The 22,497-nt window shown below is 48.1% G+C and overlaps 1 protein-coding gene across 1 annotated transcript in view; it reads right to left on the bottom strand.

Moving 5' to 3' along the window:
- HSPG2 (heparan sulfate proteoglycan 2) overlaps positions 1 to 22,497 on the bottom strand; it is a 106,159-nt gene that overhangs the window by 36,272 nt on the left and 47,390 nt on the right. Inside the window, exons 36-49 of the mRNA XM_006862403.1 lie at positions 15,248 to 15,340; positions 14,908 to 14,988; positions 14,474 to 14,704; positions 12,790 to 12,903; positions 5,064 to 5,191; positions 4,853 to 4,939; positions 4,512 to 4,570; positions 4,143 to 4,310; positions 3,901 to 4,011; positions 1,699 to 1,799; positions 1,420 to 1,600; positions 644 to 769; positions 341 to 493; positions 119 to 261 (exon numbers count right to left, since the gene is read on the bottom strand). Coding sequence (XP_006862465.1) covers positions 119 to 261; positions 341 to 493; positions 644 to 769; positions 1,420 to 1,600; positions 1,699 to 1,799; positions 3,901 to 4,011; positions 4,143 to 4,310; positions 4,512 to 4,570; positions 4,853 to 4,939; positions 5,064 to 5,191; positions 12,790 to 12,903; positions 14,474 to 14,704; positions 14,908 to 14,988; positions 15,248 to 15,340 — 1,776 coding nt within the window. The remainder of the gene's footprint in view (positions 1 to 118; positions 262 to 340; positions 494 to 643; positions 770 to 1,419; positions 1,601 to 1,698; positions 1,800 to 3,900; positions 4,012 to 4,142; positions 4,311 to 4,511; positions 4,571 to 4,852; positions 4,940 to 5,063; positions 5,192 to 12,789; positions 12,904 to 14,473; positions 14,705 to 14,907; positions 14,989 to 15,247; positions 15,341 to 22,497) is intronic.

The following is a 22,497-nucleotide window of genomic DNA, read 5'->3' as shown; positions in this document are numbered from 1 at the left end:
AGCATGGGAGCAGATGGCCATTGTAGAAGTCAAGGGAATTGGCAGAGCAGAGTGTGGTATAGGAAGTGAATGAGGTGGGAGGAGGGAAGGTGTGTGTGAGTGGGCCTGGTCTCCTCACCTGTGGTGGGAGACTGCCCCCTTCCTTCCTCCAGGAAATGGTGGCACTGGGCACCCCTGCAGCCCTGCAGTACAGCCTGACAGTACGGCCTTCATGGACCTGGGTCTTCTCCGGGCTCACCTGGACCCTGGGCCCACTGCCCCCTGCAACATACACCTTTGTGAGAACAACCCTTGGGCCACTCGTGGGTTCCCAGCCCCCACCCTCATCTGGCCTCCTCACCATGCACGTGGAGCATGGCTCTGGCCACCTGTTGCCCAGCACTGCTGAGGGCGCGGCAGAAGTACTGGGCTTGATCTGAGGGCTCCACGGCTGGCAGGCGCAGGATACCACCATGAATTTGCGCCTTTTCAGGAAGCTGGCCACCAGGACCCCCTGATGTGAAGTGGGGTCAGCAACCATTAGGTCTGGGGCCTCCCTAGCTCCCTCCTCCCAGGAATTGTAGACCCCACAGCCCAGTCTGCCACTGTCCTCCCCCACCCAGGGAAGCCAGAGCTCTGAATGTCATTCCCCCCATGACCTGACCTGTCCACTCGAGGGTGGGCGTGGGGTTCCCTGTGGCACTGCAGCGGAACTCAGCTGTCTGTCCAGGCTGCACTGTGAGCTGTGGAGGGTGGATGGAGACCACAGGAGCGGATGGGGCACTTGAGGCTGACAAGGCAGGAGGGAGAATGCATGGTTAGGGTGGGGATTGCTCTCTCTGCTCCCAGGGGCACCTGTCCAAGCTTGGGAAACATCAAGGGGATCTGGTCAGGCTCCACCTAAGACCTTGTCCACCTAAGGCTCCCCAGGGATTTTAGAAAAAAAACCCAAATCCTACTGTGGCCCACCATATCCTTCATGTTCTGCTCACATCTCCGGGTTTCCTACTATGCTCTCTCCCTCAGCTCTAGCCATTCTGGTGTGCATACTCCTCCAAACACACCAACATGTTCCTGCGTACAGTTCTCGCTGTCAGTTCTCACAGGACCGGATATCTTCAGGGCTCAGCTCAGATGTCGTTTCCTCAGAGACCTCCCTGGCCAATCTATCTAGCATAGCCCACCCTAACCCCATCTCACTTTTCTTTCAATACTTGGGTTAATGCCATTCCAGTACTCATCACATGGGAAATAATCTTCTTGATTCACTTGTTCCCAGGTCTGCAGTCTGCCCAGCTAGAATGCATATTTTGGGAGGGCAGAGATACTGTTTGCCTTTCTCTTCCCTGTTTCTCTGGGGCCTAGACCAGGACCTGACATACTGTAATCCTCAGAAATGATCAGTAACCAGTGTCCTGGTCCTGGGGGAGGAGGGCGTACCGTGTACATGCAGTGTGGCTGTGCCCTGGTCCATGGCAAACATGTTGGAGCCGGTGCACACGTAGGTGCCTGCATCACTTGGTTGCACATTGCGGATGGTCAGGATGCCATTGAAATCCATGGCTCGGGATGGCAGTTTTCCATTGTGCAATCGGGTCCACACCAGGGTATAAGCAGGTGACTGTAAGGCAAGGAGACGGAATGGGAATTGTGGGTGGCCTCAAGACCCCAGAAGACAGGCTCCCCCCACCCCCAGTTTCCCTTCTCTGCCCCACCCACCTTGCTCTTGGCTGTGCAGATGAAGGTGACGTCAGCTCCAGGCCACACACTCTGGCTCCGCTGTTCCTCCACCGTCACTGTGATGGGCTTGCTTGGTGCTTCTGTGGAGATGTGAAGTCCCCCAGGTGAGCTAGGTGCTGGCTATATCCCTAGTCTATGGTCACATTCTCTCTCTCCAGGTCCAGTGTAGATGCCACTCTCGCTCTCTTCTTGTCTGAACCTAACCTCCCACCTTCTCCCATCCTGTACTCAAGCAGCCAGTGGAAGTGACCGGCGCTATCACATGATGCCTTCATGGGACTCAAATTCAGTCACAGACCTCAAACGGGCTCTTAGACTTCATACTTCCCCTCACTCCACCTGGGTTTCTCTCTCTAGCTTGACTTTCCTTTCTATATTCCCAAACAATTCATACTTGCTAAGAAAATAGGAATGACCAGTTGGGAATTTCCCTACCTTCCCATTCCCTGAGGATGGGACCCATCTCTCACACCAGCCCTAACCCTCTCCCAAGAACTCCTTCTGACAGCTGTCGTCTTTCTTGCTACATCAGTTTCTCCTCTGTACTTCCATTGGCTCATTGTAACCCACAGACAAATGTGTTCTAGAATTTTCCACTTCTAAAACGCTTTTCATTGACACCCCTAAGAAGCTACAGTCCCATTTCTTTGCCCCCTTCAAAGTGAAGATTTTTCAATCTACGCATCCTTGTCTTTCCACCCATTCTTTGTCTGATTCCAATCTGGCTTCTACCCTTTTTCTCCACTGAAAAGCCTTCTGTCTTTTTTTTTTTGGGGGGGGAGGGGCTGTACACAGAAACACTCAGGAATATATAATAATTTAAACCACCAAAGAAAAGGCAAAAACGCTCTTCTTAAATATGACTTTCGTAAGATATGAGTATTCCGCACTCTTACCTAACTTCTCTGTTAACACACTCAGATGCTAACTAAAAGGTTGGGGGTTCAGGCCCACCCAGAGGCATTTCAGATGAAAGGCCTGGAGACTGACTTACGAAAAATCAGCCTCTAAAAGCCCTACAGAGCCCTGTTCTACTCTGACACACATGAGGTCACCATGAGCCAGAGTCACCTCCATGACAACGGGCTGGCTTGTCTCGTCTCAGTGCATGTCTGCCTGGCCTCTAGCTGAGTTTCTTTGCACGAGGGCTTTCTCAGACCAAAAGAAACCACTTCTGGGGTTGGGGGGGGGGAGATAGACATGCAGCTCATCTGACAATACGGAACAGGCCTCCATCAGCGAGTGATGGGAGCTGATGTATACATAACCAGCTTTCCCTAGCCCTAGGGCAGGGTGACTAAGGTGTATGTGTCACACTGGGGGCCAGAATTTCTTCTATCAGATTAGGCAATGAGTAGTGTGGCATTGTAGGGTAAGCACTGGACTGCTAACCACAAGGTCAGTGGTTCAAACCCACCAGCTGTTCTTTGGAAGTCTTGAAATCCTATATGGATTGCTGTGAGTCAGAACCAACTCAAAGGCACTTTTGAAGCCCACAGCAATAACTCACCTTATTGGTTACCTTCCCTCCTGTCTCACTTCCCTCATTGACTTTACTAGGATCCCTTCCAAATAAATTGTTAAGTGCCGTCGAGTCGATTCTGACCCATAGCAACCTTGTATAGGGTTTCTGAGGAGCAGCTGGTGAGACTGAACCACTGACCTTGGAATTCAAAAGGCTTTGCAAGCTGGTGCATTAACCCACAGCGCTACAACAGGACTTGTATATTTTTGTCTCAGGTTCGGCTTTTGGAAGAACTCAAACATTGGGATGCTAGCTGGAAGGTCAGTGGTTCACTTCCTGGAAACCCTATGCAGGGTTGCTAAGAGTAGGAATCGACTTGATGGCACTTAACCATAACAGCGACAAATAAAGAAAAGTCCCTCTTGAAGCCTTCCTCATCTCAGTAAATGGCACCACCTACCTACTGGTTGCTGGAAGCCAGATCCCTGGCCATCTTCTTAGACACTTCTCTTACTTAACTCACCCCAAGCCAAGTCCTGACAATTCTGTCTCTTAACTCTGGTCTTGAATCCATTACCTCTCTCCTTCACCACTGCCCTATTCCCGGTAACCTCCATCCCTCCTGGTGATGAAGGCTGCCTGGCTCTGTAGTCCGCAGGCCAGGCCAGGCCAGGTGCTTTTGGGGACAGATGGAACAGAGGGGACCAGGGACTAACCAGTGACCAGAAGCTCTGCCCGGCTGGTATTGGCATGATGGAGATTCCGACAGGTGCAAATGTAGACCCCAGCATCTGAGGGCTGGACGCTGGGGAAGTGGAGCTCGGATCCTGGAAGAGAAGCCATGGGAGCCTGTTAGAGCAGACAAACCCCTTCTCCCGCCCATCCCTGCATTCAAGGACAGGTCTCAGCCCTCCCGGGGGGCATCTCAGGGAGTTGAAGTGCTGTGGACCATGGGTACCTTGATGTCGTTGCTGGGTGGTACTGGGCACAGACCGCCCATCCTCACGAGACCAGTAGAAGTAGTGGGGTGGGTTCCCACTGACCTGGCACCTCAGGGAATGGGGGCCACCTTGGGGTACTATGCTCCGTGCAGGGTGTACCTGGACCACCAGTGGGGCTTGGTCAGCTGTTGAGGAACAGGAGAGACCATTAAGGCAGGCGAGCCCAAGCCTAAGGCATTGCCTTAGATATCTTTGCCCTCCTAAAAGTGCCCCTGGAGTGTTCCTCCCCTCACCCTGTCCTCAGACCTAGTATCCCCCAAACACTAGAACCTTCTAAGATCCCTCTCTTGTCCATCACCTTCATCCTGGTCCATGGTCCCACTTACCCTGCGGCATGCATCGGCTGCCCCGCACATTGGGATTACCTACATATCCGGGGGCACACCTGTAAAATGGAAAAAGGAATAGCTTTGTCAGGTCCCAAGGGAGCTAGTCCCTCATAGAGGGTCTGTGGACCCATAGAAACACCAGCACAGGAATGAGCTATAGAGACTCCTGGAAAGACTGTGGGAGGAGCCTGGGCTTGTCCTGAGGGAAGTGGGGAGTCTTGGGAGGCTTTAGGTCAGGGGAAGGACAAGATCCTAGTAGAAATCTTCCTGGGCCACACCATCAGGTCTCTCACCAAAGACTTCACAGATGATGCCCTCTCCTCCATCTATAAACTTACTGCTCACAGTACTGGCCCGTGTAGCCAGGTTCACAGGCTGTGCAGCGGTATCCACTGGCTCCTAGGCTCTCACAGGTACGGGAGAACCTGGGGTAGAGGGAGGCAAGATCAGGCCATGGGAAGCCCCTTCCCCTTCCTCCTTGAAAGCCAGAGTGGTGCCCACCACCCCTCAGCGGGAATTCTTCCTTGGGCCTTAGGCGAGGGCACCCACATGTTTTCCGGGTTGGTCAGTGGGCAGGCACAGGGCTGGCAGTCCTCTGGTGTTCCAGCAGTGGCATCTCCATAGTAACCAGGGGCACATTGCTCACAGAACTCCCCGGCGGCATTGTGCTGGCATTGCTGTGGAGGACAAGGATGTCAGGCCACCTGAGAGGGGCAACATTTGCCAAAGGCCTTATTATTTTATAAGCCCTTCACCTAGAAATTCCATGTCTGTGATTCCTATTAAAGAGATAATCATGGAAGAGCACCATGATTTCACTACAAGGATGTTCACCTCAGTGGTGTCTCTAAAAGCAAAATGTTAGAACCAAATCTAAACATCCATGAATAGGAAATTGGATGTGGAACAAAGAAACCAACAGCATCACAAAAACAAAACAAAACAAAATTCAGCAAAATGACAGCAATCAATTTATCCCTATCAATGACTATACTGAATGCAAAAGGATTCAATGCACCAATCATGAAGACAGAAAGTAGCAGAATAGATAGGAAAACAAGACATTGTCCACAAGAGACATACATACCTAGACACCAAAACAAAAATAGGCTGAAAATCAAAGGATGGAAAAATTACATCAAGTGAACCAAAAACTAGCAGGAGCAGCAATATTAATCTCTGAGAAAATGGATTCTGAGGCCAAGGTAAACATAGGAGACAAAGGACCTTATTTCATAAAAGGGTCAATTGAACCAGAGGACATAACCATAATAAATGTCTATACTCCTAATTAAAGAGCCTCAAAATGCATAAATCAGGTTCTAACAGAATTGAAGAAACAAATGGGCAGCTCTACAATAAAAGCAGGAGATTTTAATACACTACTTCTGATGAAGAACAGATTAGAAGAAAACTCAACAAAGACACAGAAGAACTAAATAACACAATCAGCCAACATGAACTCGTAGCCATATACAGAACACTCCAGCCTGAAACAGAACTAACTATTCTTTCCCAGAGCACATGGAGCATTCTCTAGAACAGACCATATGTTGGGCCACAAAGCAAGCCTCAATGAAGGAAAAAAAAAATGTGTCTAAGATATGAATTAGAACATCCATTAGAAAATGGGTAAAAGACCTAATGGATATTTTGCAAAAAGGTTATCCAAACGCTAAATAAACATGATGTTGTTGTTAAGTGCTGGAGACTCTTTAGTCCTCAGACATCTTTGCTCTTGAACACCATAAAGAGGTCTTGCACAGTAGATTTGCTTAATGTAAAACGTCGTTTGATTTCTTAACTGCTGCTTCCATAAATGTTGATCCGAGCAAAATGAAGTCTTTGATAACATCATTCTTTTCTCCATTTACCATGATATTATTTATTGGTCCAATGGTGAGGATTTGTGTTTTCTTTACATTGAGATGCAACCAAACCAAAGGCTGTGGTCTTGGATCTTCTAAGTATTTTAAGTCCTCTGTACTTTCAGCAAGCAAGGTATCATCTGCATAACAAAGACTGTTAAAGAGTCTTCCTCCAATTCTGATGCCACATTCTTCTTCATATAATCCAGCTTCTTGGATTATTTGCTCAGCATATAGACTGAATAAGTATGGTGAAAGACTGCAACCCTGGCACACACCTTTCCTGATTTTAAACTATTCAGAGTTCTCTCTCTCTTTTTTTTAAATAGAATAGTTGGGACCAGGTGGGACACTTTGGTGGAGATACTGCAACACAGACCTAGGTAGCAAGTTTATTTTATACACAGCTAAGGGGAGGTGCTTGGGGGCAGGGAAAAGAATAACATCTGGTGTTTTGATGCATGCAGTAAGGGGGACTTTATCAGAAGAATGTAGTTGTTAGGGAAATAGAGATAGATAGGGAGGCTAGAATGCTGTGCAGGCTGAGCCGAAGGACACAGTTAAATACAAGGAAAGACCTTGCAAATTCCCAGACCAGTGAGGCCTTCCTGGGGTGTGGGAGACTTTAACTTGGAACAACTGTTCAGTTGCAATCCTTTGGTTAAACTATCCCCCAGTCAGCTGCTCCCAACACCTTCCAATATACTGAACTGTACTGGGTCCTTAATTTGTAATCATATAATAAGTGGGGGTCGCAGAAGAGGATCCACAAGGATCTTTTTTATTTTTATTTTTTAAAGTTTTTATTGTGAGGTATACACGGGAGAACATCAGCTTTACACTCATCCTATCGTATTTCGTTTCATTGCAATCATTACAATCCCCTCCATGCATCATCAAATAACCAAAGGGTACACCACACAGGCCCGCCTCCCATCCGCCAGCACACAGTCCTTCTCCCTCACTGAGTCCCGTGTCCCCTGCCACTCCATCCCTGGCATTACTGCCTCTCTGGGTAGGGTCCCACTCTCCGCTCTTCTCCCTTGATGGTCCCAGGGATCTCCGCTCCTAGACTGCAAAGTCAATCACTTCCCTTCTTTTGCTACAAAATGTCTACCTTTACATTTCCAACCCTCACAGTCAGTCCTGAAAACAATTATTCACTATTGTATCACAAGAGACCGATCCGCATCTCCTTTCATCTTTTAAAACTTCTAAAACTCACTCTGGAACACTTCACCTCACCAATGTGTGGCCTGCCATTCTTCTCCCTTGATGGTCCCAGGGACCTCCACTCCTGGGCTGCAAAATCTATCACTCTCCTCCTTTTGTCAAAAAACATCTACCTCTATATTTCCTACCCTCACAGTCAGTCCTAATGGCAATTATTCACTATTGTACCACAAGTTTTATCCCCATTTCCTTTCGCCAGCCCGGTCCGAACAGATTGTAAATCATTCAGTGGTGATTCCACCTTCCCCTGCCCCGTCTGGAACTAGGTTCCCTCTTGAAAGCTTGTAACCCAGTCACTTCTTGCCTTTATAGGCCCCCCATTTTGGGTAGCCAATGTCTAAGTTGCTCTTCCCTGTCAACCTTGTGTACCAAGGGGGTGGGAGTGATCCTCACTGTAAAGAGTTGTTCCTTTTGAACTACTACATCCATAGTATAGGTAAAGTTCATCAAATTGTAGCAGGTTACTATCCCCCACCCTTCTTTCTTCTTCTAGTCAAGTTCTGATCCTCCAACCATCAAAGCCAGGTCAAGTAGGTACTATCTGCATCTTGTGCATCTCCCCTCACTTCATATCAGCTGGATGCTTCACTCTCTGCTCTGGTCCTCTGTGGCCATGTCACTGCCTCTGGGTCCAGGCCATCCAGGTCTCCACCCGGGTTAACAGGGATCTAATGAATGTGGTCAGGCTTAGCGTGCAACTTCATTGCTGTTTTTCCCCCTCTTCCTCTTATCAGTGACCAACGTGGTCACCAGCCAGACCACATGCCTGTTCATGTATTCCCCTTGAGTCTCAGTCTTGGAAGGGGGTCTCTTGTTCTATATGAACAACTGCCTCTTGGTCTATGGACAGGTTCCTCATGAACACAATTAAGTGTTCTGGAATACTCACTCTCTACAATATTTCCCATACCTTGTCATGATCCACTCAACTGAAAGCTTTTATGTAGTCAATACACCACAGGTAAACATCTTTTTGGTATTCTCTGCTTTCAGGCAAGATCTATCTGATGTCAGCAATGATATCCCTCATTGCACAACCTCATCTGAAGCCAGTTTGAACCTCTGGAAGTTCCCTGTTAATGTACTTCTGCAGCTGTTTATGAATTGTTTTTAGCAAAATTTTACTTGTATGAGATATTAATGGTATGGTCCAATGATTTCAGCATCTATTGGGTCACCTCTCTTTGGAATGGGCACAAACATGTATTCCTTTCAATCAGTGGACCAGGTACTTCCAAAATTCTTGGCATACATGAGTGAGTGCCTCAAGGGTTGCCTAAGTTTGTTGAAAGATTTCAATTTGTATTCCATTAATTCCTGGAGCCTTGTTCTTTACCAATGCTTTGGACTTCTTCCTTTAGTACCACTGGCTCTAAATCATATGCTACCTCTTGAAATGGTTAAACATACACCATTTCTTTTGGTACAATGACTATGTATGTCTTCCATCTTTTTCTCTGTCTTTTTTTTTTTTTTTTAATGTTTTATTGTAAATTATGTGATAGTTTACATGGGAGAACATTAGCTTTACATTCATCCTATCCTATATTGTTTCATTGCCATGGTTACCATCCCCTCCATACATCATCAACCAACCAAAAGGTATACCCTTCAAGCCTGCCCCCCGGTTGTCAGCACACAGCCCCTCTCTGTCTCTGGGTCTAGAGTTCCCAGCTGCTCCATCTCGCCACGTCATCTCTGCCTCCATTCCTGGCATCACTATTTCTCTGGGTAGGGTCCTGCATTCTACTCTTCTCCCTTGATGGTCCCAGGGACCTCTGCTCCTGGACTGCAAAGGCAACCACTCCCCTCCTTTTTCCATCTTCTTTTAATGCTTTCAGCATCATTCAATATTTTGCCCATAGAATTTTTCAATATTGCAAGTTGAAGTGTAATTTTTTTCTTCAATTCCCTCAGTTTGAGAAATGCTCAGTATGTTCTTCCCTTTTAGTTTTCTGACTCCAGGTCTTCACACATTTCGTTATAATATTTGACTTTGTCTTCTTGAGCTGCCCTTTGAAATTTTCTATTCTGCTCTTTTACCTCCTCATTTCTTCCATTTGCTTTAGCATCTCTACACTGGAGGGCAAGTTTTAGAGTGTCTTCTGATCTTCATTTGGTCTTTCCCTTCTTTTGTATCTTCTTAATGACCTTTTGCTTTCTTGCTATATGATGTTCTTAATGTCATCCCACAGCTTCTCTGGTCTTTGGTCATTAGTGTCTAAAGCATCCAATATGTCCTTAAGATGCTCTCTAAATTCAGGTGGGATATATATATTCAAGGACATATTTTGGCTTTTCTGGATTTGTTTTAATTTTCTTCAGCTTCAACCTGAATTCACATATGAGCAATTGATGGTCTGTTCCACAGTCTGCCCTTAGCCTTGTATGGCTGATGATATTGAACTTTTCCAGCATCTCTTTCCACAGATGTAGTCAATCTGATTTCTGTGTATTCCATCTAATGAGGTCCATGTGTATAGCCATCTTTTATCTTGTTTAAAAAGGGTATTTGCAATGAAGAAGTCATTGGTTTCTATCACCAAGGGCATATTTTCAAATCACTGGTCCTTTGTATTCCAATCACCAGTAATTATCAATACACCTTGATTGCATGTTTGATCAATTTCAGACAGAAGAAATTAGTAGACTTCTTCAATTTCAACATCATTGGCTTAAGTGGTTGGTGTGTAAATCTGAAGAATATTTGTACTAATTTGCCTTCCTTGTAGGCGTATATCCTATCACAGGCAGCGCTGTATTTTAAGACAGATCTTGAAATGTTCTTTTTGATGATGAATGCGATGCCATTCCTCTTCAATTTGTCACTCTAGGCATAGTAAACCATGCGACTGTCAGATTGAAAATGGCCAATGCCAGTCCATTTCTGCTCACTAATGTCTAGGATATCAATGTCTATGTGTTCCATTTCATTTTTAACAGCTTCCAATTATCCTACATTCATACTTTGCACGTTCCATGTTCCCGATTATTAATGGCTGATTACAGCTCTTTCTCTTCATTTTGAGTTGTGCTCCATCAGCAAATGAAGGTCTGGAAGGCTTTACTACATTCACATCACCACAGTCAATTCTACTTTGAAGAGGAAGCTTTTCTCAAGAAGCATTTTGAGTGCCTTCCAATCTGAAGGGCTCATTTTCCGGCACTAGATCTGAAAATATTCTGGTGCTGGTCATCATGTTTCAATACTCAATAATCTGGTGCTGACAGTGTTCCAATGCTATTCACAGGATTGTCAGTGACTAAATATTCAAATATTCAAGAAGTAGTCTGTTTCTCCTTCTTCCTAGTCTTAGTCTAGAAGCTCAGTTGAAACTGCGATATTTACTTCATATTCATATTCACTCATCAATTGCTCACCATGGCGACCCTGCTGGCATTTAAAATGCCTATGGCATAGCTTCCAGAATCACAGCAACATGTTAACCTCCACAGTACGACAAAGTGATACATAAGTGGTAATTTCTCCAGTATATATATGTGTAGGAATCCTGGTGTGGTGTTGTAGGATAAGCAGTGGGCTATGGACTGCAAGGTTGGTTTGAACTGCAAGGTCAGCGGCTCAAATTCACCAGTCGTTCTATGGAAACTCTATACAGTGTCGCTATGAGTTGGAAACGACTCAACGGCACTTCATAACAACATGTATGTATGTGTGTGTGTGTATATTATATATTATGTATGTATATATAAACCGGATAAGCAAATAAAGTACATTCACTCAAGCAGTTATCCAAAAGGATGGTGTTGATTGCATTTCTTCTATTCACACCTTGGTATATGGGGGTAAAGCTTTAAAAATACATACTTCATCATACAAAATATGTGTGCTTTTATATTCCCCTCCGAAGACTGTCATGTTTATTTTATGACCATAGCAGGTTTCTGGCTTGGGATTAGTTGGTAGCTCTGCGACTACCTGAGCCACACCTGAGCACGTACCCAGGACTATGCACATACCCAGGACTATGCACACACCACTTGGCAAAGTCCAGGTATAAAAAAGGCCTAATGATAAACGAAGCTAGTTGGGAACTAGTAAGTGCAAAAAGTTGACCAAGCAGGATTATCCCAGGAATCTTTTTGAAATGAAAAAACATACCAACATGTATAAATGTCTGTCTCACTCTGATGCTGACAGTGACGATCTCATGGTGGTAGGGTTATCTCTGTAATCTGACTCCTCCTCAGAAAACATGTGTCACTTTGGTGATGAGAAACAGCAGGTACCTGTTTTCTTTATATTAACCTACTGTCATCACTGAAGGATAAGCACTGGTCTGCTAACTACAAGGCAGACAGTTCACACCCAACAGCCACTCCTCGGAAACCCTACACAGGGTCACTATGAGTCAGAACCGACTTGAGGGCACTTAACAACTGCCATTAAGTAGATTCCAACGCTTAGCGACCATATAGAATAGAGTAGAATGGCTTCACAGGGTTTCCAAGGCTAGCAATCTTTTTTAAAAAAATTTTTTTCATTTTCATTTTTGTGTTCCTTTTATTGCTTTGCTTAGAAAGCATCTCAAGGGGTATTGTTGTTGTTATTGTTAAGTGTCATTGAGTCTGTTCCAACTCACAATGACTCTATATAGGGTTTCCAAGGAGCGGCTGGTAGATTTGAACTGCTGACGTTGCAGTTCAAACCAACACTGCAGTTGAGTGCTTATCCTACAGCGCCACACCAAGACTCCAAGAAATAAGACTAAGTTATGATAATTCATTAATTGTTCCTGTCAAGTAAAGTCTGACTCATAGTAACCCTGAAGGAAAGTTTAGAACTGTCCCAGAGGATTTCCAATCTTCATAGAAGCAGATTGCCTAGTCTTATCTCCAAGGAGTGGTTGGTGGGTTTGAACCACTGACTTTCTCATTAGCAGTTTAACACCTAACCCAGTGTCACCAGAACTCCTTGTTCTTTCTATTAGAAAGATGGGATTCAATAGCTCTGTTGCCCCCACCCCCGCCCCCATGCCCACACACTCAGTTGACACAGAGACTTCATTCTCACAAGGCCATGCCCACAGCCTTGCCCCTGGCTCTAGGATTAGCTCTCTAAGGCCCCCTCTCCCTATCCCATACGCAGCCCTATGCCCCACCCCAGGTCCAGTTGAGTTTGCCCCCCATCCCTGGCCCTGTTTGCATCTCACCGAGCAGGCCCCGGTCTCTGGGTGGCACAGATCCGAATGACCGTTGCATTCACACAGCTCGCAGTGCCCAAGGTAGAGCCCACTCCCCGTGCGGGTGTAGCCTGAGGCACAGTCCTAGGGGGCAAAGAGAAAGGCTGGTCTCCAAGCAGACCCACAATCCCCACCCTCATCAACATGAATTCTGATTGGACATTTCAGTCTGGAGTCCACTGGCTTTTGGAGGGGAAATCCTTGGTCCAGTCCTGCGCCCCATATGCCCTTGCAATAATCCCACCCAGAGTCAGGGGAATGTCTGCCCCATTTTGCCTGCCCTCTCTGGCCACTCTGAATTTAGCAAAACAGTAAGTTATAATTAATGGGAAATCCTTCCCCAACCCAGGGCCTTAGTTCTTAAAAAATCCTCCTGGCAGAAAGGGTGTCTATTGAAAATCTTAACCCTAAAGGGAAAAAGGTTCAGGCAACCTAAATTTGGGACGCTTAGATTTGGAAGATCCTTAGGGCAAAGTGACAGAGACAGAACAGACAAAACAGAGGAACTTTCTGCAGCTTCTAAATGAGTAGTAATGGCTTCTGAAAACAATTTCTACTCACTACCCCTTCTTCAAAATCTCTCTCTCCTCTGCCAATCATCTCAAAGGATGTTTAGAAATCTGTTTTGCTTTGATGCAAAATGTCCACCAGAAATTCCTGGCTTCCCCCAGGGCTACACCTTCAGGATGTCTTACATTTTACAACTTGGAGGGATGGGAAAAGTCATTTATTTGGGGTTGAAATTCTCAAGACGACAGAAAAGGTGTACGGAGGTCAAATTCCATAGGTGAAGACTACCTACTGGGGAATCCCAAGATAGGAAGCTTGCTGGGCCTTATACCTGATCTCCCAAATGCCTACCTGGTATTTCAGGCCTTCTCCCGCCTTGCTATCCCACCTTCCTCTCATGATTTTTCCTTTTCTCATTTCCACATTCATGCATCAGTTGTTACCTTGGGCACCTGCCATGAGCCCGGGGGGTTGGCTGTGCCCTTGTGTTCATGGTCTCCAGCCAAGCAGCTCTAGAGATGCCTTCTCTTCACCTGACAGCCCACTCCTACCCCCGTTCCCACCCAACCCAGCCAATTCACTACCATTAGATGAATTTTCCTGGAATCCAACTTACATTGCGTTACTCCCTTAGCAGCTTCCGTTTCCTACTGATACTGATTGAGGTCAGGTCCTCCCTGACTTTCCAGGTGCTGTTCCCCAACAGGCTCCTCCTCCCCCCGAGCTTTTTCTTCTCTGTCTCCTGCCTGAACTTGCTCCATGCTGTTGCCCTCTCATTTCCACACCCTGCTGCCTCCCTGACTCTGGTGGGCACCAGGGCATGAGCATGGCAGCCTGGAACACGAGGCAGGACCACCTAGTGATTCAGGACATAAAAGGCTCTGGAGCCCATCAGACCCTGGTTCACACTAGTTTCTACCACACGGGAGCTGCATGCCCCTGGGTAAGTCACTCACCCCTCAGCACCTCTATTTTCATTTTTGTTATGGGGTTAATTACATATCGCTGAGGGCTGTTGGGAAGACTCAATGAGATAATGCAAACCAGGTGGTCACTTCAGTTTGACAGCGCTCACGAGCTGAGGAAACGCCAGTTCGTCAGGGTGTTGGGCAGAACACAGGTGGTTGGGTTGCTAGGCACTCACCTGGCAGGAGGAGCCCACATAGCCTGGTGGACAGCGGCACTCTTCCACCTCCAGGGCTCGGGGGCCGATTGAGGGTCCTGGCTGAGCCACTTCCAGGCTGACTGCACTGATGCTGGCGGCCAGAGGCATGGAGGAGAACGTGGCCCGGACCAGCAGTTCATCCAGGTCTGCCAGAGCCATCAGAAGGTGCTCTCGGGTGGCTGGCTGGCCGTCAGGCCGGCGCCAGAATTCCTGGGTGGGGGATGTAAACGTCAGGGAGGAGCATCAGGCTTTGCAAGATGCTCCTGTGTGCTCCCCCATCCCTGCTTTCCAGGTACTGCCCAAGGACTAGGAGGTAAAGACAGGGCAGTGAGAGGCAGGGGGAGTGGACTCAAAGCCATACTCTGCATCAGGGTGGGGGACAGGGCAGAGAGTGCCCAGTGAGGGAACCTCACCTCTTGGAACACAATCTCGTAACTCTTCCTCTCGGGGCCTTGCAGTGCTGGCTGGGAGGCCACCAGCATAATGTTGTTGCCCTGGGGAGACAGGATTCGGATTGGGAGGGGAACCCCACTGTCACCCATCAGTCCCAGCCTCCCTGTAACAGCCAGCTTCCCAGGTCCATGTGACCAGAGGAGACAGGACTGTGCACACTGCCCTCTATACTGGCAGCCTGGCCTCTGTCTATGGAACACCCAGTCAGGCAGTGGAGGTCATGGACAGCCTGGGCTGAAAGGGCTGATACCCTGGCTCCCACCTTGCCCTCTGACCAAGGAGCTCAGAGCTGCTGCTCACCGTGATCTGGACATCGGGGTCAGAGAGCGGGCTGCCCTGAGCTCCAGCTGTGTAGGAGAGGGTGTAGCGAAGCTTCCCGCCATATGCTGCCACCTGCAAGAAAGCAAAGCCAGAGGTCACAGACTTACTCTGTCATCCTCTGAACTAGGGGGAGCTGTCTATACAGGTGAGGCCTTTATTGTACCTGTGCTGGCTCCCACCCATAGAGGCTATCTAGTAAACAGCCAATCAGGCACAGTAAAGAGTCCTAGCGTAGTGGTTACATGTTGGGCTACTAGCCTCAAGGTCAGCAGTTTGAAACTACCAGCTGTTCTGCAGGAGAAAGGTGAGGCTTTCTGCACCCATAAGATTTACAGCTTCAGAAGCCCTATGCAGGGTCGCTGTGAGTCGGAAATGACTCCACGGCACACCACCACCACTGTCTGAAACAAGCTCCAAGTTCCTTTTCATGTTAAGGAATTTCTCCTAAAGCACACAGAAGAAATGGGGAGGCTGAGTCACAGGCTTGGGATTGATGGTCCACTTCCAAGATGGGCGAACTTTATTCACCTCCCATCCATCCAGCTGCGCTCCAGGCCTCTGTCGACCCATCTGCGTCATAAAGTGCTCTGACAAAGGAATTTCTGATAGTTTAGGATTCTGTGCCCCTCATATTCCCACCAACTCCTTGGTTTCATTTAAAGAACGACTCTTCCCCACATGCAGGCCATGTGGCTAGAGAACACTGCCTCCCGTTCCACAGTGGGGACATGAGCCAGGCCCTCCCTCCAGCACCATCAAGGGTGGACGTGTGAAGCAGGGCTTCCAAGAGGACTCACTGCTGGCACGTCTGTGATCTCTGCCAAAACGGAGAAACGCCCTTTTCTATCCAACTGTAAGCTAATAGTGTGGAAAGTCAGAGAAGAATGCCAAGCAAGATAATGTCCAAATGAGCCCCTGGGTCCACTCATGCCGGCTACCAAAGTCCTTGGACTTTGTAGTTACAGGAACCGGTCTAGTCTTTGTTGCAAAAAAGCCAGCTGTGCTTGAGTTTTCAGTTGTTCATGAAGGACCAGAAAAGTCCTCAGGCTTGCCGGTGGTGGACAAGGTCCAAGCTCTGCCCTTCAGGACTTCCCTGCCCCCCCAATGCCCCCCCACCCCCGTCTGTCCTCTGCCCCCAGGGTGGTGCTCAGATCAAAACCACCACTATACCAGGCATTTGTTCGTTCTGTTGGTACGCATTTATTGAAACCCTACTGACATAACATGCTCATGGAGTATGGCCAAATAACCAGGAAACCACTATTTTCCTGTTTGCTCACTGCCACTTCCGAGGACAACCTGCTAACAAGTTGCAGGTGTGTACAGCATAGTGGCTAAGCGAGCTGGCGGTCTCTGTAGTTTGAAAGACCCAGATCCAACTTCCAACTTTACTGGCTGTGTAGCCTTGGGAAAGTTGCTTAACCTCTCTGAGCCCCACTTTTTCTCTTGTGGGGTATAGTGAGCATTAACTGGATAGGTAACTCAGCTTGACACTTGGTAATTTCTTATTATTCTCAGCTCCACCCTCCACCTGAGCAAATCTTTCACTGTCTTAGTTTACTTCTCTGAATGGTATTTTCTTGCATATCATGTGAGTTTTCTTAGTGGCACACAAATCATTTTTGGAATAAAATGGAAATGCTATTAATATTAAGGAGCTCTGGTAGCATAGTGGTTACGAATTGGGCTGCGAACATTAAGGTCAGCTGTTTGAAACTACCAGCTGTTCCATGAGAGAAAGATGAGGCCTTCTGCTCCCGTAAAGATTCACAGCCTTGGAAACCCTGTACAGGGTCGCTATGGGTCGGCACAGAACAACGAAAACAATCAATAATATTAATACTAAAACCAGTGTAGGTGCTAATAGTAAAACTAATGCCCAAGATGATTGCTATTGCTGATAAGTGCCAAATCATAGTGACCCTATGGTCCAGTGCTTATCCTATAGCACCATACCAGGACCCAAGTGAGACTAAGGCTCTCTGAGCTCTGGGAGGCCTTTGACCTCTTCTGCATATGCATAAATGCAGCAGACACTAAGTGCTTAATGCTTTGTGGAGGAAAAGAATGAGTTACTTGGAGCTGAGCCACTGATGTGGGCTCAGGGTAAATAAAGTTCAAAGAGGTGCTGGGGAGATCTTTCTAGGTGAGACCAGAAGCCAGGAGCCAGCTGAAGGGTAAGCACCGAGCAAATGAGCTGGGCTTAACTGCAGCTTGATTTAGATCTGAACACAGACCCTTCTCTCCAGACCTCCGTCTGTCTATCCATCTGCATCAGAAGGCACTCTGACAAAGGAACTGCAGCTATCTTAGGATTCTACGACCTCATGCACCCACCAACTCCCTATTACCTTGTTCCCCAGGAAGACCCTGGGTAGCTGCCAATAATAGAGGTTTTCTGGAAGCAAAGAGAAGCCCTCGTAGGAGAGAGAGAACTAGAATAGAAGGACAGGAGGTAAGAGCTGAGGAGAGTGTGTGGGGGCCAAGAGGGTAGAGATGGGGTAGAAACAGGCTAGAGGGACACCCAGTGGTAGGGCAGAGGGAAAGCACCCCCACCCCAGAGCTCAGATTTTGGCCCCATTCTTGGACAGCTCGCTTCCCCTCTCAGGGCCTTGACCCTCCCAACTGATCTCATTGGACAGGGTGGCATTTCTTCATGATTGGCATCTCCTTACGTCTGTAGCCCTCTTATCGATCTCAGGATGATTTTTCACAGCACACTGTGAATGCTTTCGTATCTAATGGCTATTTCCATGTGTATTTTTAAACATGCAAACAGTGTAATTGACTTGGGCAGTGGCTGATTTCGTTGAAGTAAATGATCCATGTCTTGTGCAGGAATAGAAGAAGCGGTGAAGTAGGTTCAGAAACAGCTGGACTCAGAAAAGTGTGGCATGGGGCAGAGGGTCTTGGTGGGATTCTGGGAACATACCTGAGAGCCTGCTGAGAAAGGCAGAGAAGCTGAGGAAAAGGAGGAGGAAGAGGAGGAGGAGAAAGGTGGAGCTACTCGTAGGGCGGCTGCAGGCTGGGGAGGAGGGGCAGGGGGGGCTGCAAAGCTGGAGAGGAGCTGCCAGATCTCAGTATCCATCCGCCTCTGGGCCTCATTCACCTGGGAGACCAGAGAGGAAGGACAGACAGATGGAGGGAGGGAGCAGGGAGGAGACAGGGAGGATGCAGGTGAGGCCTTGCTTTTCCCCAGGCTAGAAGGGTCATAGAATCCTAAGCTAACCCAGTTCCTGCACTGTCCCCCCACCCCCACAGCTGCCCACCCACTAACTACTGTACTTTCCTGATGCTTGGCCCTGTACCACTGTCTTCTCCTCATGGGCCTGGTGGGATGTCCTGGATGGGCCCAGCTGACTGATAGGGAGAAGGCCACAAGGAGAGGGAAGCAGCTCTGCCCAGCTCAGGCCAGAGGGGCTGGAGGCACCCCCAGTGCATTTGTGGTAGGGGAGGCCAAGACTCCTTGGGACTAACTCTCCATAAGGTCTGTGCCCCAGCTTAAACCATTATAGTTCTGGAATGTTTTTCATGGGCAGTATGGAGGGGTCTGGGCATCAGGTTGGGGTCTGGATAAGCCCAGGAGGACTGGTGGCTAGGTCAAGGTGCCTCTGCTTTGACTGAACTCTCAGGTCTTCTCCCTGGGGCCCAAGGCATAGCCTTCCCAGGCCAGGCCTTCAGTTACCTGGGATGCCCGCTGGGCTCTGGCCCTGCCCTCTGGGGGCGCTGGGATCCTGCCAGTTGCCACAGCTGCCCGCAACTGCTCCTCTGAGAAGGATGTGCGATTCTGATGGGGTGGAGCGGCACAAACTAACTCAGACCTGCCAAGGACCCGAGGCTGGCGCCATGGGCAGTGCCCAGCCAGAAAGATCCCCACTGACTGAGGACAAAGACATGCTCCTCTCTCTGGGCTGGCACACAGGGGTTAACTCAAGGCCACTGCACAGGTTAATGGCACTGCTTGGGGGCAATACTAGGGTAAACTGATGGGCAAAGACTAGCAGTGAATTCATTTTCCTGCTTCTTCAGTCTCCACTCTGGCCAGACACAACAGGCACCCGAAGCAGACCACACAGAGGGGAGGTGTGGTGTGGCTCACAGCCCTCCTGGCTCTAAATCCTGACGTCACAGGACTAGGTATAGCAATGCCTGCCCTGGGGGCTGCTGGGTATTGTCTGGGCTCATGCAGACCCACATCACCATGAGTACCAGGTATTTCCTTGCACAAGGCTGAGGGCATCCACAACCAAGACATGCCCACATCACACCAACTTCACAACATGCGTGGCATTAGCCTACCTGGTGAGCCCGGCGTATCCTTGCAAAATATGCCTCCCTCTGTGGGGTGTGGGAGGAGATGGCAGGAAAGGGAGTCAGAGAGAAAGTTCAGAGAGGTACAGGGTCAGGGAGCAGAGACAGATAGGGAAGAGGAGAGCAGGAACCCGAGAAGGAACCAAGAGGGAGCCAGCTTGAGGAGGAGGTGGAGAGGGTAGTCCCAGAGCAACTTCTTATAAATGTCCCAGCCGGGGACTCTTGGACCAAGCCCTCTTTCTCTGGGGACCACCAGGTGGCCTTGAGCCTTGGGGGTTCACATTTGGGCTGGCTGCCCCTAAGACCCTGCCCCTAAACTACCACCACCATCACCACATCCCACTAGACGTAGCAGTCAGGTTCACCTCTGCTAATGAAGCTTTTAATAGTAATTGTTAATCTGGTTAAAGTATTGCTACCTACTAGCTGTGTGACTACAGGCCGAGTTACCTCTCTCACCACCCACACCTTCCTGCCATTGAACCGATTCTGACTCACAGAAACCCTACAAGACAGAGTGAACTACTACTTAGTGTTTCTAAGGCTGGAAATCTTTATAGGAGCAGACAACCTCCTCTTCCTTCCTTGGAGCAGCTTATGGGTTTGAACCACCAACCTTGTGGTTAGCAGCCCAGCACATGACTCACTGTGCCACCAGGGCTCTTCCTCTCCACCACTGTTGCTGTGAAGTGTTGTCGAGTCGGTTCTGACTCATACAGACCCTGTACAGGGTTTCCGAGGAGCAGCCAGGTAGGCTTGAACCTCCAGCCTTGTATTTTACAGTCCAGTGCTTATCCTACAGAGCCATACTAAGACTCCTCTCTCCATCAAAGTCTCCTCCTTTATGAAATGGGGCTGTAGCAGTACATGTCAGCACCCGTGTGTCAGTTTATTGTACTGTGGGGACTTGTGTGGTGTTGCAATATTGGAATCTATGTCAATGGTATTTCAAATATTAGCAGGGTCTCTATGGTAGACACATTTCATGGAGCTTCCAGGCTAAGACAGTCTAAGACTAAGAAAGGCCTGCTGATCTACATTCAAAAAACTAGCTAATGAAACACTGATGGGTCTTAACATAATATTGTCCAATACTGTGCTGGAAGATGAGCCATTTAGGTTGGAAGGCCATCAAATCCACAGCGGCCACAACCATGGATGATCATAAAGGTGCTGGAGGGCTGGGCAACACTTCAGTGTGCTGCACACAACGTTACCATGAGTCAGAGCCAACTCGACAGCTGCTAGCTTCTCTTATTCAACCGAGCTCATAAGGTTGTGATCGATTACATGTAAAAGTGCTTGCAACAAGGATCATTCCCACCCCCTCCACACACAGAGCACACAGGGGTGGGCAACTTGGACACTGGCTACCCAAAGTGTGTGTGTGTGTGTGTGGGGTGGCTACAAAGGCAAGAAGTGACTGGCTTATGAGCTTTCAAGAGGGAACCTAGATGCAGAGGGCATGAAGGAAGGTAGAATCTCCAGTGAGTAGTATCCAATCTGTCTAGGCGGGGCTGATGAAATGAAATGCAGACGGGTCTCTTGTGATACAATAGTGAATAATTATTATCAGGACTAATTGTGAGGGTTGGAAATGTAAAGGTAGATGTTTTATAGCAAGGAGGGGAGTGACTAACTTTTCAGTCTAGGAGCGGAGCTCCCTGGGACCATCAGGGGATAAGAGCGTAGAGCGGGACCCCACCCAGAGAAGCAGTGATGCCAGCGATGGTGGAGAGATGGAGCACCTGGGGACTTAAGATCCAGAGAGGGAGAGAGGCTGTGTGATGACAACCAGGGTGTAGGTTTGTAGTGTAGACCCTTTGGTTGGTTGATGACTGTAACCATGGCAATGAAATGATATACGATAGAATGAATGTAAAACTAATGTTCTCCCAAGCAAACTATCACATAATTCACAATAAAACATTTAAAAAACAAAACAAAAGAGTACTTGCAACAATGCCTGGCCCATAGCAAGCACTCAAGAAATAGAATTCAACACCGAGTCCATATAGAGCGACTGAATGCATTTTGGTAAACAAACGCATGAAACTGAAACCATGCGTCATTTGTCCTGTGTTTCCAGAGCCTCACCCAGGCCAGGTTGTTGAATGAGGTTTGTTGTTATTTGGTGCCAGAGAATAGCTTGTGACTTGTAGCAACCCCAGGTGAGAGAGGAGAACTGCTCCATAAGGTTTCTAGGTTTATGGGGGCAGATTGTCAGCTAGGTGTAGTGTTTACGGGGGCAGATTGTCAGCTAGGTGTAGTGTTTACTGGGGCAGATTGTCAGGTAGGTGTAGTGTTTACGGGGGCAGATTGTCAGGGCTTTCTTCAGGGAGTTTAAACCACAGGTGGGTTTAAACCACCAATCTTTCAGTTAGCAGCCAAAAGCTTACCCACTGGGAACAGCTGCTGTGTGAACGGTAATCCTCACTACCAACGGAGCACTTACTATGTGCCAGGCACACACTCTAAGGAGCTCTGGTAGCGTAGTGGTTACAAATCGGGCTGTGAACCTTAGGGTCAGCAGTTCGAAACTACCAGCTGTTCCATAGTAGAAAGATGAGGCTTTCTGCTCCCTAATGATTTACAGCCTCAGAAACCCTGTACAGGGTCGCTATGAGTCAGAACTGACTCCACGGCACATAACAACAACAACAAAGCACACACTCCAGTCATCCTGGCCACCCAAAGCTGACAGTTTCTAAAAGGTATTCAGGTGGTAAGTGGCAGAGCTGAGATGCAGAGTAAAGTTGATCTGACCTATCCAGATGGCCAGTTAAGACAGCCCGAAGAGAACAAACAAGATGGCAGATCGGGTGGACGTATAGCAGAGAGCTCCGCCAACAACAACACAGAATACCCGACCAAGCAGGCTCAGGGGCTGGTCCCAGAACTCTGAACCGCATATAAAG

Source organism: Chrysochloris asiatica, unplaced genomic scaffold (assembly GCF_000296735.1).
Source record: "Chrysochloris asiatica unplaced genomic scaffold, ChrAsi1.0 scaffold00047, whole genome shotgun sequence".
Classification (NCBI taxonomy): Eukaryota; Metazoa; Chordata; class Mammalia; order Afrosoricida; family Chrysochloridae; genus Chrysochloris; species Chrysochloris asiatica.
The sequence above is the reverse complement of the archived record's forward strand: the minus strand, read 5'-3'. Positions and strand labels throughout refer to the sequence as shown.